The sequence below is a fragment of the Oculina patagonica genome, chromosome 5, assembly GCF_052425735.1.
Source record: "Oculina patagonica isolate OP01 chromosome 5, crgOcupat, whole genome shotgun sequence".
Taxonomy (NCBI): Eukaryota; Metazoa; Cnidaria; class Anthozoa; order Scleractinia; family Oculinidae; genus Oculina; species Oculina patagonica.
The window spans coordinates 13848441-13861614 of record NC_135762.1 but is presented as its reverse complement, the minus strand read 5'-3'; the positions used below and the strand labels follow the sequence as shown (position 1 = coordinate 13861614).

General features: G+C 36.9%; 1 protein-coding gene across 1 annotated transcript; it reads left to right on the top strand.

Moving 5' to 3' along the window:
- The first annotated feature begins 11358 nt into the window (after positions 1-11358).
- Positions 11359-12528, top strand: LOC144655016 (uncharacterized). Its single transcript, XM_078515238.1, has 2 exons — positions 11359-11364; positions 11906-12528. The coding sequence occupies exons 1-2, from the start codon at positions 11359-11361 to the stop codon at positions 12374-12376; spliced, it is 477 nt and encodes a 158-aa protein (XP_078371364.1). The 3' UTR covers positions 12377-12528.
- Positions 12529-13174: the final 646 nt, after the last annotated feature.

Genomic DNA, 13174 nt, shown 5'->3' with positions numbered 1-13174 from the left:
GCTATGTACCATTTTAACAGAGACTGCCACTTAAATCGTCTTCAAACATAGAAGAGGACTTTTTTGGAGCTTTACAAAGGATTGACAAACATCTAGCATCTCGTGGCTCTAAGAAAGGGTGATTAAAAGGGGTTTTGAGAGGTTTAAAACTTTGAATTGGAAGTTAGACCGTTGTGTCTGAATTGTTTTTAGGACCACTGGTTGGGAAACAGGACAATAAAGAAAGCTTAAACACAATCGAATAGCACAGACATAAACTACGTGTAACGATATTTGAATCATTACTTTTATGCGGTAAACTCGCACAGCCAGGGTTTTTACGCAACAATAAGCTAGCTTATGCTTTGTAAAGGTCGCACACAATCTGCTTTTATTCGAATATTATGTTCTTGTTTCAAGTTTGTAGTATTTTGGTTACGTTCTGCTCGAAAAAAAAACAGCAGTAATGTGTACAGTTTGCCCTTTATTCGCGAAGTCTCTCGATGAGTGATGACGCAATATATCAGGTCAGTGACTTGATAATGAAGTATGAGGGGACATTAGATAGATCTTAAACACGTTTGAATTGCAAAGAACATAAAATAAGTTACACATTTTCTTCGTAGAATGGAAGTAAAATCAACTAATTTATATATGTTTTTCGATTTCATCGAAATAAATATTAATAGTAATATATACGGCCATTTTCGGACCCTGGCTTTCGTTGTGAAGGAGCTGAAAGTGTTTTCCCATATCCCCTGGCTAAAAAAGCAGAAGTCGCATGCAATTTCAATACAACCAATCACCAAACACGAAACGTCGTCAACAAACATTAGGCAGGTTATGATTGGCTAGTAGGTAATAAATCGGTCGTCAATCAAAAGTGATCATTTCAATGCTAACACTCGTCAAGTCATGTATTTTCGTAAGAATCGAGAGACGAGATCCTTAGTGTGTAATCAACCAACATTTAAGGTAAGTATTATCTCAGTTTTATTAAGAAATATTGAACTCACAAAGCGCAGATGATGGTTTAATTTCCAATCTCTATATTCCTGGCGATACTAGCATGCTATAAGCTAAATACGGAGGTGCATGTTTCCTGGCGCAAACAAACAGGAACATACCCCGCGCGAGTACTAGACGATAACCGCGCAGTTGAGCCTATTCTTCGAATTTAGAGTGACTACACTTTTAAAAATTGTGCTGCGGAAGTTAAACCTTGCCATGGTCAGATTGGCAATAATTTTCTTTTTTTTTTCAAATTTTCAATATATCAGGTCAGTGACTTGATAATGAAGTATGAGGGGACATTAGATAGATCTTAAACACGTTTGAATTGCAAAGAACATAAAATAAGTTACACATTTTCTTCGTAGAATGGAAGTAAAATCAACTAATTTATATATGTTTTTCGATTTCATCGAAATAAATATTAATAGTAATATATACGGCCATTTTCGGACCTTGGCATTCGTTGTGAAGGAGCTGAAAGTGTTTTCCCATATCCCCTGGCTAAAAAAGCAGAAGTCGCATGCAATTTCAATACAACCAATCACCAAACACGAAACGTCGTCAACAAACATTAGGCAGGTTATGATTGGCTAGTAGGTAATAAATCGGTCGTCAATCAAAAGTGATCATTTCAATGCTAACACTCGTCAAGTCATTTATTTTCGTAAGAATTGAGAGACGAGATCTATCAGTGTGTAATCAACCAACATTTAAGGTAAGTATTATCTCAGTTTTATTAAGAAATATTGAACTCACAAAGCGCAGATGATGGTTTAATTTCCAATTTCTATATTCCTGGCGATACTAGCATGCTATAAGCTAAATACGGAGGTGCATGTTTCCTGGCGCAAACAAACAGGAACATACCCCGCGCGAGTACTAGACGATAACCGCGCAGTTGAGCCTATTCTTCGAATTTAGAGTGACTACACTTTTAAAAATTGTTCTGCGGAAGTTAAACCTTGCCATGGTCAGATTGGTAATAATTTTCTTTTTTTTTCAAATTTTCAATATGAAGCAAACAATATAACAGAACATGATACAAAACATTTTTTTTTTAAATATAATGTTATCAAATCCTGGCCTGCTTCACGACCTTATCAGCTGGACAAAATATCAGATGAGGCTTCACAAATGATTGCGAAGAACAATGCGCATTCTTTACACGCGAACAAAATATTTCTGTTGTTATCATATTATCGAGGTCGATGTAGTTTCATACTCTTATCTTATGTTTGGGGATTAAAAAATAAATGTTTCCGTTCCGAGTTCTTAACATCATGAATTACATCATAAATTTAATTTTAAATTTACATCATAAATGCCCGCTTCCCTTAGTAGTGTACTGGGCAAAGTTTGAGTGAAAATTTCTTTCGAACCCGAAATGGGATGGTCCGCTCTTACAGAGACTGCCAATTGAATGGCCTTCAAACATAGAAGAGGACTATCGTAAGGGCTTCACAAAGGAGTGACAAACATCTTTCATCTCGTGGCTTTAACAAAGGATTGTTAAAAGGCGTTTTGAGATTAAAAGCTTTGAATTAGAAATTAGACCGTTGCATTTGTTGGTTTTGAATTCTTTTTAGAAAGTTTAAAGGCAATTGAATAGCACAGGCATAAAATACCTGTAACGATTTTACATCGACACTTTCATTCAGTGAAAACAAATCAATTTGCTTCTGTTTTCTTATGCCTTTTTCAAATCATATGAAAATTTTACGCCTTGAGCACTTTCTTAGTTCTTCAGAGAGGGAGGGCTGTTGTCAAGGATATCAATGAATATATCATATCGCTGCAGCCTCTGTAACTTCGCAAGGTTTGTGGCTGGGACTTTAAATAAAAGACTATTACAATAATCTTTTCGTAAAATTATTGCTTAGTAGGATTCAGTCGGAATTTAGAATGGCCCGGTCTGGACGTGAGAAATAAAGGCCACTGAAGACAGGGTATTTTTGTATGTTTACGAAAAGCGATCTAACGGTAATGTTCAAATTTTCACGAACCTATAAATCAAAACATTTCAAAATTAACATGCTTTTCCAAAATTTGAAGAATCACTTCTCTTAAAAACAATACGTTTCGTAGTTTTTGAGTGGCAAGCAAGTTTTCGTTCTGGCTAGGGTCGAAATGAGGCCTTTTGCAGTATAGACCTTTGCGAGCTCTAAAAGATATATTTTAACATATTCCCAAAAATTAAAGTCGTTGCATTCACTTGTAAACTAGGATAGTTCACCTGGCAAAGCTTGAGTGAAAACTTTTTTCGACCCGAAATGCGATGGAACATTTTTACAGAGACTGCCACTTAAATGGTAAAATGTTTCCATACGTTTCGGGGCTACTGCCCTTCCTTCAGTGGAAAATGTGAAATGCCATCTGAACATAAGGGGCAGTAGCCCCGAAACGTATGGAAACATTTTACTACCAACTGGCGCATTTTTCATTTTCATTTACATTTTAATTATCGTTTCAATACACTAGTTATATGCGCTACACAGTCGCACGAAATTTCTTTAGAGATTTCTATGTTACTAAGATAGATTTAAGGCTAAGTAGTTTTTCAATTTTTTTTCTTTCTACTAAAACAGAAACTGCCACTAAAAACCCATTTTATAACTGCGGATTTTGATCACTTGTGATAGGATCCTATCCGTAGGAAAATGTTACGCCTTAAGCGCTTTCTTAGTTCTATAGAAAGCGAGGGCGGATTTTGATCACTTGAGATAGGATCCTATCCGTAGGAAACAATACAACTATTCCATTAAATACATTCTATTTAATACATTCTATTTAATACAACTATTTTATACAACTATTCCAGGAATAATTTCAGTATCTCCGAAAAATACCGCCGTTCGTGGTTCAGGTTTTATACTTCTTATTTCTGCTGAATTTGGCATAAATACAAGATACATGTTTTTCGTCACAAAGCGCTAAGTATAAAATCAGTACCTGATTGTGGGGAGCAGTTTCAGTTATAAACTTACGAGTCGAATATAATATTCATCTTTCTTGTTCCAGCTGGTAGATTAATTATGTTTTAAATAAATGCTTGAGTTTCTGTGCTAAAAACAGTAATTCCAAAACAAGTGCGACATCAATTTTCTAATAACAAGGTACATGTTTTTTGGCGCAAACAAATATAACGAGAGGGTTACATCCGCGTTCACCATGATGCAGCCTGGTGTTTAGCACGACCAAGTTAAGCCAAAATACCCATGGCGTGTCCAATCCATCAACTATATTTTCCGCCAACATTATTTTGTAAACTCGTCAATAGAAAACATCGAGATCGAAATAATTTGGATGATTTATAAAACCGAACCGAGCTAATAAGGAGACATCGAAATTTGCTTTGTTTCCTCCAAATCACGCAAAGCTGATACTAAAGAATTCGTCAATTTTGGCCATATAAAACCTTTCGCAAGTTTTATTTATTGACGCCTGTTTTGTATTGTCGACTTTGAATGGGGAAGTCTCCCAAAAACAGTCGGAGTCACGCAAAGATCGATACTGAAAACTTCGCCCAATTTAGGCCTGATTTAGAACGTTTTACAAATCTTATTTGTATTGCATGTCTTGTGCTGTCGACTTTGAAATGTGTATCCCAACGTTTTCAAAAACAGTCGGAGTTTCCTTAACAACTCTTTTGCATAATGCCTGTTTAATATTCACAGAAGCAAGAAAAGTTCGATTCCCTTCTGGCAATGACAGATAAAAGCGCAAGGTAATTTTTATATTTCTATACTTTCCAACATCTGTTTAACAGGATTCATTCGGAATTTAGAATAGCCCAGTCTGGACGTGAGAAATTAAGGCCACCGAAAACAGAGTATTTTTGTTCGGATACTAAAAGCGATCTAACGGTTCCTAATATTTAAATTTTCACGAACCTAAAAATCAAAACATATCAAAATTAACGTGCGTTTCCAACCTTTAATCACTTAACTTAGAAATAATACGTTTCGTCGTTTTTGAGTAGCAAGCTTGGGAACTAATGCAATTTTTCGTTCTTGTCACGCTCAAAATTAGGCCTTTTCCAGCATGGATTTTTGCGAGCTCTAAAAAAATATATTTTACATATTCCCAAAAACGTTGTATGGCAAATTTTGAGTGAAACCTTTTTTCCGACCCGAAATGCTATGTACTATTTTAACAGAGACTGCCACTTAAATCGTCTTCAAACATAGAAGAGGACTTTTTTGGAGCTTTACAAAGGATTGACAAACATCTAGCATCTCGTGGCTCTAAGAAAGGGTGATTAAAAGGGGTTTTGAGAGGTTTAAAACTTTGAATTGGAAATTAGACCGTTGTGTTTGAATTGTTTTTAGGACCACTGGTTGGGAAACAGGACAATAAAGAAAGCTTAAACACAATCGAATAGCACAGACATAAACTACGTGTAACGATATTTGAATCATTACTTTTATGCGGTAAACTCGCACAGCCAGGGTTTTTACGCAACAATAAGTAAGCTTATGCTTTGTAAAGGTCGCACACAATCTGCTTTTATTCGAATATTATGTTCTTGTTTCAAGTTTGTAGTATTTTGGTTACGTTCTGCTCGAAAAAAAAAACAGCAGCAATGTGTACAGTTTGCCCTTTATTCGCGAAGTCTCTCGATGAGTGATGACGCAATATATCAGGTCAGTGACTTGATAATGAAGTATGAGGGGACATTAGATAGATCTTAAACACGTTTGAATTGCAAAGAACATAAAATAAGTTACACATTTTCTTCGTAGAATGGAAGTAAAATCAACTAATTTATATATGTTTTTCGATTTCATCGAAATAAATATTAATAGTAATATATACGGCCCTTTTCGGACCTTGGCATTCGTTGTGAAGGAGCTGAAAGTGTTTTCCCATATCCCCTGGCTTAAAAGCAGAAGTCGCATGCAATTTCAATACAACCAATCACCAAACACGAAACGTCGTCAACAAACATTAGGCAGGTTATGATTGGCTAGTAGGTAATAAATCGGTCGTCAATCAAAAGTGATCATTTCAATGCTAACACTCGTCAAGTCATTTATTTTCGTAAGAATTGAGAGACGAGATCTATCAGTGTGTAATCAACCAACATTTAAGGTAAGTATTATCTCAGTTTTATTAAGAAATATTGAACTCACAAAGCGCAGATGATGGTTTAATTTTCAATCTCTATATTCCTGGCGATACTAGCATGCTATAAGCTAAATACGGAGGTGCATGTTTCCTGGCGCAAACAAACAGGAACATACCCCGCGCGAGTACTAGACGATAACCGCGCAGTTAGGCCTATTCTTCGAATTTAGAGTGACTACACTTTTAAAAATTGTTCTGCGGAAGTTAAACCTTGCGATGGTCAGATTGGCAATAATTTTCTTTTTTTTTCAAATTTTCAATATATCAGGTCAGTGACTTGATAATGAAGTATGAGGGGACATTAGATAAATCTTAAACTTGTTTGAATTGCAAAGAACATAAAATAAGTTACACATTTTCTTCGTAGAATGGAAGTAAAATCAACTAATTTATATATGTTTTTCGATTTCATCGAAATAAATATTAATAGTAATATATACGGCCATTTTCGGATCTTGGCATTCGTTGTGAAGGAGCTGAAAGTGTTTTCCCATATCCCCTGGCTAAAAAAGCAGAAGTCGCATGCAATTTCAATACAACCAATCACCAAACACGAAACGTCGTCAACAAACATTAGGCAGGTTATGATTGGCTAGTAGGTAATAAATCGGTCGTCAATCAAAAGTGATCATTTCAATGCTAACACTCGTCAAGTCATTTATTTTCGTAAGAATCGAGAGACGAGATCTATCAGTGTGTAATCAACCAACATTTAAGGTAAGTATTATCTCAGTTTTATTAAGAAATATTGAACTCACAAAGCGCAGATGATGGTTTAATTTTCAATCTCTATATTCCTGGCGATACTAGCATGCTATAAGCTAAATACGGAGGTGCATGTTTCCTGGCGCAAACAAACAGGAACATACCCCGCGCGAGTACTAGACGATAACCGCGCAGTTGAGCCTATTCTTCGAATTTAGAGTGACTACACTTTTAAAAATTGTTCTGCGGAAGTTAAATCTTGCCATGGTCAGATTGGTAATAATTTTCTTTTTTTTCAAATTTTCAATATGAAGCAAACAATATAACAGAACATGATACAAAACATTTTTTTTTTATATAATGTTATCAAATCCTGGCCTGCTTCACGACCTTATCAGCTGGACAAAATATCAGATGAGGCTTCACAAATGATTGCGAAGAACAATGCGCATTCTTTACACGCGAACAAAATATTTCTGTTGTTATCATATTATCGATGTCGATGTAGTTTCATACTCTTATCTTATGTTTGGGGATTAAAAAATAAATGTTTCCGTTCCGAGTTCTTAACATCATGAATTACATCATAAATTTAATTTTAAATTTACATCATAAATGCCCGCTTCCTTTAATAGTGTACTGGGCAAAGTTTGAGTGAAAATTTTTTTCGAACCCGAAATGGGATGGTCCGCTCTTACAGAGACTGCCAATTGAATGGCCTTCAAACATAGAAGAGGACTATCGTAAGGGCTTCACAAAGGAGTGACAAACATCTTTCATCTCGCGGCTTTAACAAAGGATTGTTAAAAGGCGTTTTGAGATTAAAAGCTTTGAATTAGAAATTAGTCGGTTGCACTGATTTGTTGGTTTTGAATTCTTTTTAGAAAGTTTAAAGGCAATTGAATAGCACAGGCATAAAATACCTGTAACGATTTTACATCGACACTTTCATTCAGTGAAAACAAATCAATTTGCTTCTGTTTTCTTATGCCTTTTTCAAATCATATGAAAATTTTACGCCTTGAGCACTTTCTTAGTTCTTCAGAGAGGGAGGGCTGTTGTCAAGGATATCAATGAATATATCATATCGCTGCAGCCTCTGTAACTTCGCAAGGTTTGTGGCTGAGACTTTAAATAAAAGACTATTACAATAATCTTTTCGTAAAATTATTGCCGCACCAAAGATTTCCGACATTCGTAGTTTAGACATTTTCTGGTGCGACTAATGTTTTGTGAGCGATATATAACAGATTGGGAAATTTTATTTAAAAAATACGTCAACCGTCATGTCAAGACTGGTGTGAACCACGCACAAATATTTCATACTGATCACAACCAGCAAAATTAATTACGTAGGCAATTTTGAGCCCACATACGTTAACCTTTCATAACTGCGCGTCAGTATCAATTATTAGCAACTCCGACTTATCGTTCTCATTAAAAAAGGGGTCTTCGGCTTCAGTGCATAAATTTACTGTGCCATATATGAATAACAATGAGAATATAAGAATATAGATCATATTTGGTAGAAAGCCTGGTGAAGCCTAGACTACATTTCGTGTGGCAAAGGCGTTCCCGTTCTACAGAGAGTACATTTCACATTTCATGTAGGAACCTGCGACTGCCGCAAAGCATAACTTCGTCGCAAACTTTAAGCTGGATCTCTTACCACGCATAATTATGGTCGATAATGGCAATATTATAGAGTTCGAATTCATTTGTTATGTCACAGAGAGTAAAACGACAATCATTGTATATTCATGCCAAAAATGCTTTTTTATAATCGTTGAATATAAGCAAGATCAACTATCTAACTGACGAACATGAGGAATTCGTAATTACATATTGCCATAGAAAATTTCTCCAAAAGTTAATACATTAAGGTGAAAACCTACACAATTTTACATAATTTCAAGCTACCAACTTTGGTGTTAGAGACCAATAAGCCGAAACAGCAGTTTAATTAGTAAATAATAAAGATGGTAAATTTTTAAGCTCGGTAATAAATAATTAAGATAAGATGTTCTACATGACACGAGCATGGGACAAAGAAAAATTCTGAGTCCCCGACGGGAATCGAACCCATGGCCTCCCAGAATACCGGTTGGGCGCTCTAACCAACTGAGCTACGAGAGACTCGTTGTGAGCTGGGCCATTTTACTAGGTTGATATGTGACACGCGTCCTGCATACTGCTAGGATCAGCAATGTCGAATTCATCAAGTTTTGTAGTAAATAATAAATAATTATACTACAATTTGCTGACTAACAGGGAGATGTATAAATTATTAAATTATTCCAAACACAAGAAATATAAGAACATATCTTATCACCGTTTGTTAGTGGTTTGACGCTGACTGTTTTTTGACGATATTTTTCTAGAGGTTTCGGCTATTTTTTTTTAAAAAATATGTTATCACCGCTTAGTTTTATTCTATCCAAGTTCTAACTAACATGAGTGGGTGTTTAAAACTTGGGCCATCGCTATGATACGTTTTAGCAACAATGATCTCCGTTGTCAAGAGTGAGGCATTTTTTAATTAAACTTGAAGAGGACTTGCAATGCAGAACGTTTGGTTCCAGGGTATCCTGCTGCCAAACAAAAACAAAAAAGGTTAACCTGTTGTTTTAACTAATGATAGAATAAATTTTTAAAAACTCATTAAGGTACGACGAGTCGGTTAGCTCTAAACTAACCAGGGGATCAACTCAGTGGCGTGTCACGATAGCGGGAGTGTACCACGCAAAACACCTGTCGCTAAACTCAAAACTGACCAGGGGATCAAGTTAGTGAAATGACCGTAACAGCGAGTAGTCGTAACTGTGAGACTTGTACCAAGGTTAAACTAGCCATTATAGTAGAAAAAACATGCTTTGCTGAGTCAGTAAATTAGTAATCGCGCAGCGCACTATTCACTGAAGTCCAAATAACATCCATGACTGACAAATTCCTTCGAAGAATAGAGAACTATTATTAAATTAGAAATTAAGATTCAGTGTTTTTTTACCAGGTTTGTAAACATCTTTAACATGCTTTAAGATCAAATATAGAAGCGCGTTTTGCACAGCAGCATAGTAAGACGGTCAGCCAATGAAACAAGGTACCCTGGTGCCAACGGTAGAACTCCAGCTGTGTTTTTACTAATTGTATAATCGTTAATGATACATTAAATCCCTTTGTGAAACAGAACAGGCCTTCATACTTAAAAAGACACTCTATCGTTCACTTCAGCAGAAACTGCTAGCCACGACGCGTTTGGAAGGTAACCTGTTCCACTACAAAATCAGCCAGGTTTTGCTTGTTTTGTCCATCGATGAAATGTTGCTTGCCAATGTTTCAGTTTGGCTCTGCAGATGAAACACTCTTCTTTAATACAGTATTTATCGCTCAAGCCACATTGCTACTTTGTTTCAACTTTTTTTAAACGAATTTGTGCCACTTATGAGGGTCCTGAAGGGGGGTACCAAATCCCATTTCCCAGCCTAAATTTTGCCCAAATCCCATTTCCCAGCCTACTTTTAATCTAAATCCCAGTCCCAGCAGTGAAATTCCCAGTGCGTGGAAAATCTGGTCTCAAGCTCATAATGTCAGTATTGTTTTGATTGTCTTAAATGTAGTCCACTCCCTGATTTTTCCCTTCGGTGCCCTATATAGGGGATTAACCCAGGCGCAGGAGTGCCAGTCCAGAACAGATGATAAATTCAAAAATTTAGTATTTGTAGATTTAGTACCTGTTCTTTTAATTATGACTTTAGACAAAGGTTACGACAATTTTTCTTGCAGATTGCGCACTTTGGTTGCATAGTTGAATTTTTCATTTTAGCGAGCTATTTTTACCCTAGAGTGCACATTACATGTAAGAAATGCTACACTTCTCTGTCGTTTTGATTGGTTTGTTTTGAGCATGCACATACAAGTTATCCTAAACTCTATCCTCTCGCTCCTGGGTTTTACCCCTTTATACGACTATCCAAAATCATGTTTTTATTTCTGCAAGTTATTATCACAAATACTGTTGAGATCATCACTCACTAAAGTTTCATTTGTTCACTTGTTTTGTGAGAACTAGAAATTTTTAGTAGCTTTACTAAAGCTATCAAGTTTTTATCTCTTACCTACCACTACCCTGACTGACAACAACTTGCAGTGGTTTTGTTTCAGAGTTTTCAGCGTTTTAACTATTCCATGCCGGACTTAAAGAATATTACAGAGCGTAAAATATGTATGTTTAGTCATTTACTGACACTCTTCCCATTCCCATTTTTTGTTTCTGAATCCCAGTCTCAGTGACCCAAATCCCATTTTCCCAGTGAAATAATAGGCAAATTCCTGTCAAAATGGGCAAATCCCAGTTCCCATTTTACCCCTTCAGGACCCTCACTTATTGCTCCAGCAAATCAAGTACTCGAATATATAGATACAAATTTTTGTAAACACTCCTTGTTTTCTTTTCCTTTCACAGAGATTAAAGAGAAATGAAGCTTGCCTGGTGCACATCGTTCCTGCTTGCACTAATCCTTGTTTCAGGAATAGATGCGGGTAAAAAGTGGAAGAAATAGGTAAGTTGCATGCAATCACCCAAAACGATTTTCCCCAGTCAGTTCAATATAAGCCAGGTTAAACCTTTGAAAAAGAAAAAAGCGATTCTTACAAGCCAAAAGTTAGAGAAGTTGCCCAATCAATGGTGCTTCACTGAGTTGAAAAAATGCTATTGGCTGACTTTTTCAGGTTTTTATTTTCTTGAATTCCGCTCTAGGCGTAAGTAGGATAAGCAGAATAACCCACAGACTAGTATTACTGTCGCTGTGAATAACAATTTTGGAGTACAAAATGTGCAAAAAAATTAGTTAATTTTTGGTCCTTTTGTATTTAACTGAAAAAGACAAGTAGAATGGCAAAAAGTTGAATTACATGCAATTTAGTGAAAGATTTCACCTAACGTAAACGGTAGTGATGTTTAATTACAGTCTCTTATATAACAGTGCTCTAGCTTGCACTCTTAGATGACTTTCGTTTTCTTGTGCGCTAACAGCAATGTAATTAGATATAGTTTAATTTTCATTTTTTTTTTAAATTTCAGGTTGCCGCAATAAAAGCTCAGTTGGCCAAAGCCGGCCAGTCCGATGGCTTTGCGGTGCTCGACGACGAGGGAAAACTTCCTCAAGACTCCCTCCCGGCTGGGTATGATAAGTATTCGGCATACGACTTGGCCTGGCAGTCTCTTCACATGTCGGCCGCCGCTGCCTGCAGAGGAAGCACTCCTACAGGAGGAACTGGTTGCTGTGACAACCAGGTTTTGGCGCGAAATACCGCTGAGAAGAAAAGCTGCACAGAGCTTTGTTCTCAGACCGAATTCACTAACTGCGATGCTGAACTCTCCATCTATGGCAGGGAGGGGAAGGCCACTCAAAATGGCCAGATGGTGGGCTCGTTCTACAACTACGAATGTGACGGTGTAGAAAATGGCGGAAGTGAGGTGCGCGACGCTGACGAAGACGTCATGGGGAAAACCAGCTGGTATTACAGCTTCTGTTGCTGCCGAAAAGGGTAGTTCAAACATATAGCATCTTCGCTAGTCTCCTGGAAGTTAGATTAAACATAACCTATCGGAATGGGTTAAGGGGGGATGATGATTTATTACCAGAACGTCTAGTTTCTGATATGTACTGGCAGAAACACAAATAAAAGCATTAAGGGGAAAAACTTGTATTGTGTTAATTCTGGTTCTTTTCTTGTGTGAAGGGTTATAATTATTTCATTATCCCGAGGTAGGAAAAAGCTTCCACCTACAGGCAAGAAGTCATCTTCGGGCAGCAACGTGGAAACTAGTGTCTCCGGTGTCATTTTATTACGAACTGCTTTCCATTCTTTTCTTTATCTGTTCCTTGTGATGAGCGTAAGATTAACTTGCGGAGCATTAACACCCCACTCCCCCCCCCCCCTTCCCAACCCAAGTCCGTTCAATAGACCCCACCTATAATGTATCCCGCGACTTAAAAACAGTCCAATTCCCGCTGCCTACCCAGCTTTTGTTGGTTTGTCGATCTCGAAGCGCAGAGTCAATTGAACAGGGAGCAGGTATTTGTTTATTTTTACAACACGTTTATTTTTTAAAGAACTTTTTCGTGGATGTATGCTTAGAAAAGCCTTTTCTGTCTAAGTGATCGAATGAAGTTTTTGTAAATTAAAGGACAACGAGCGTTCCTAAATATCACATGTCACTGAGCATTTGGTAGCATAATGCAAGTCGCCTTTTTTGAGAGATAACAGCGCAAATGTCCATCGTTTGTATATGGAGGGGGTAGAAAAGTTCGCGGATCGATGGTCTTAATTAAATCGCTCCCAAATT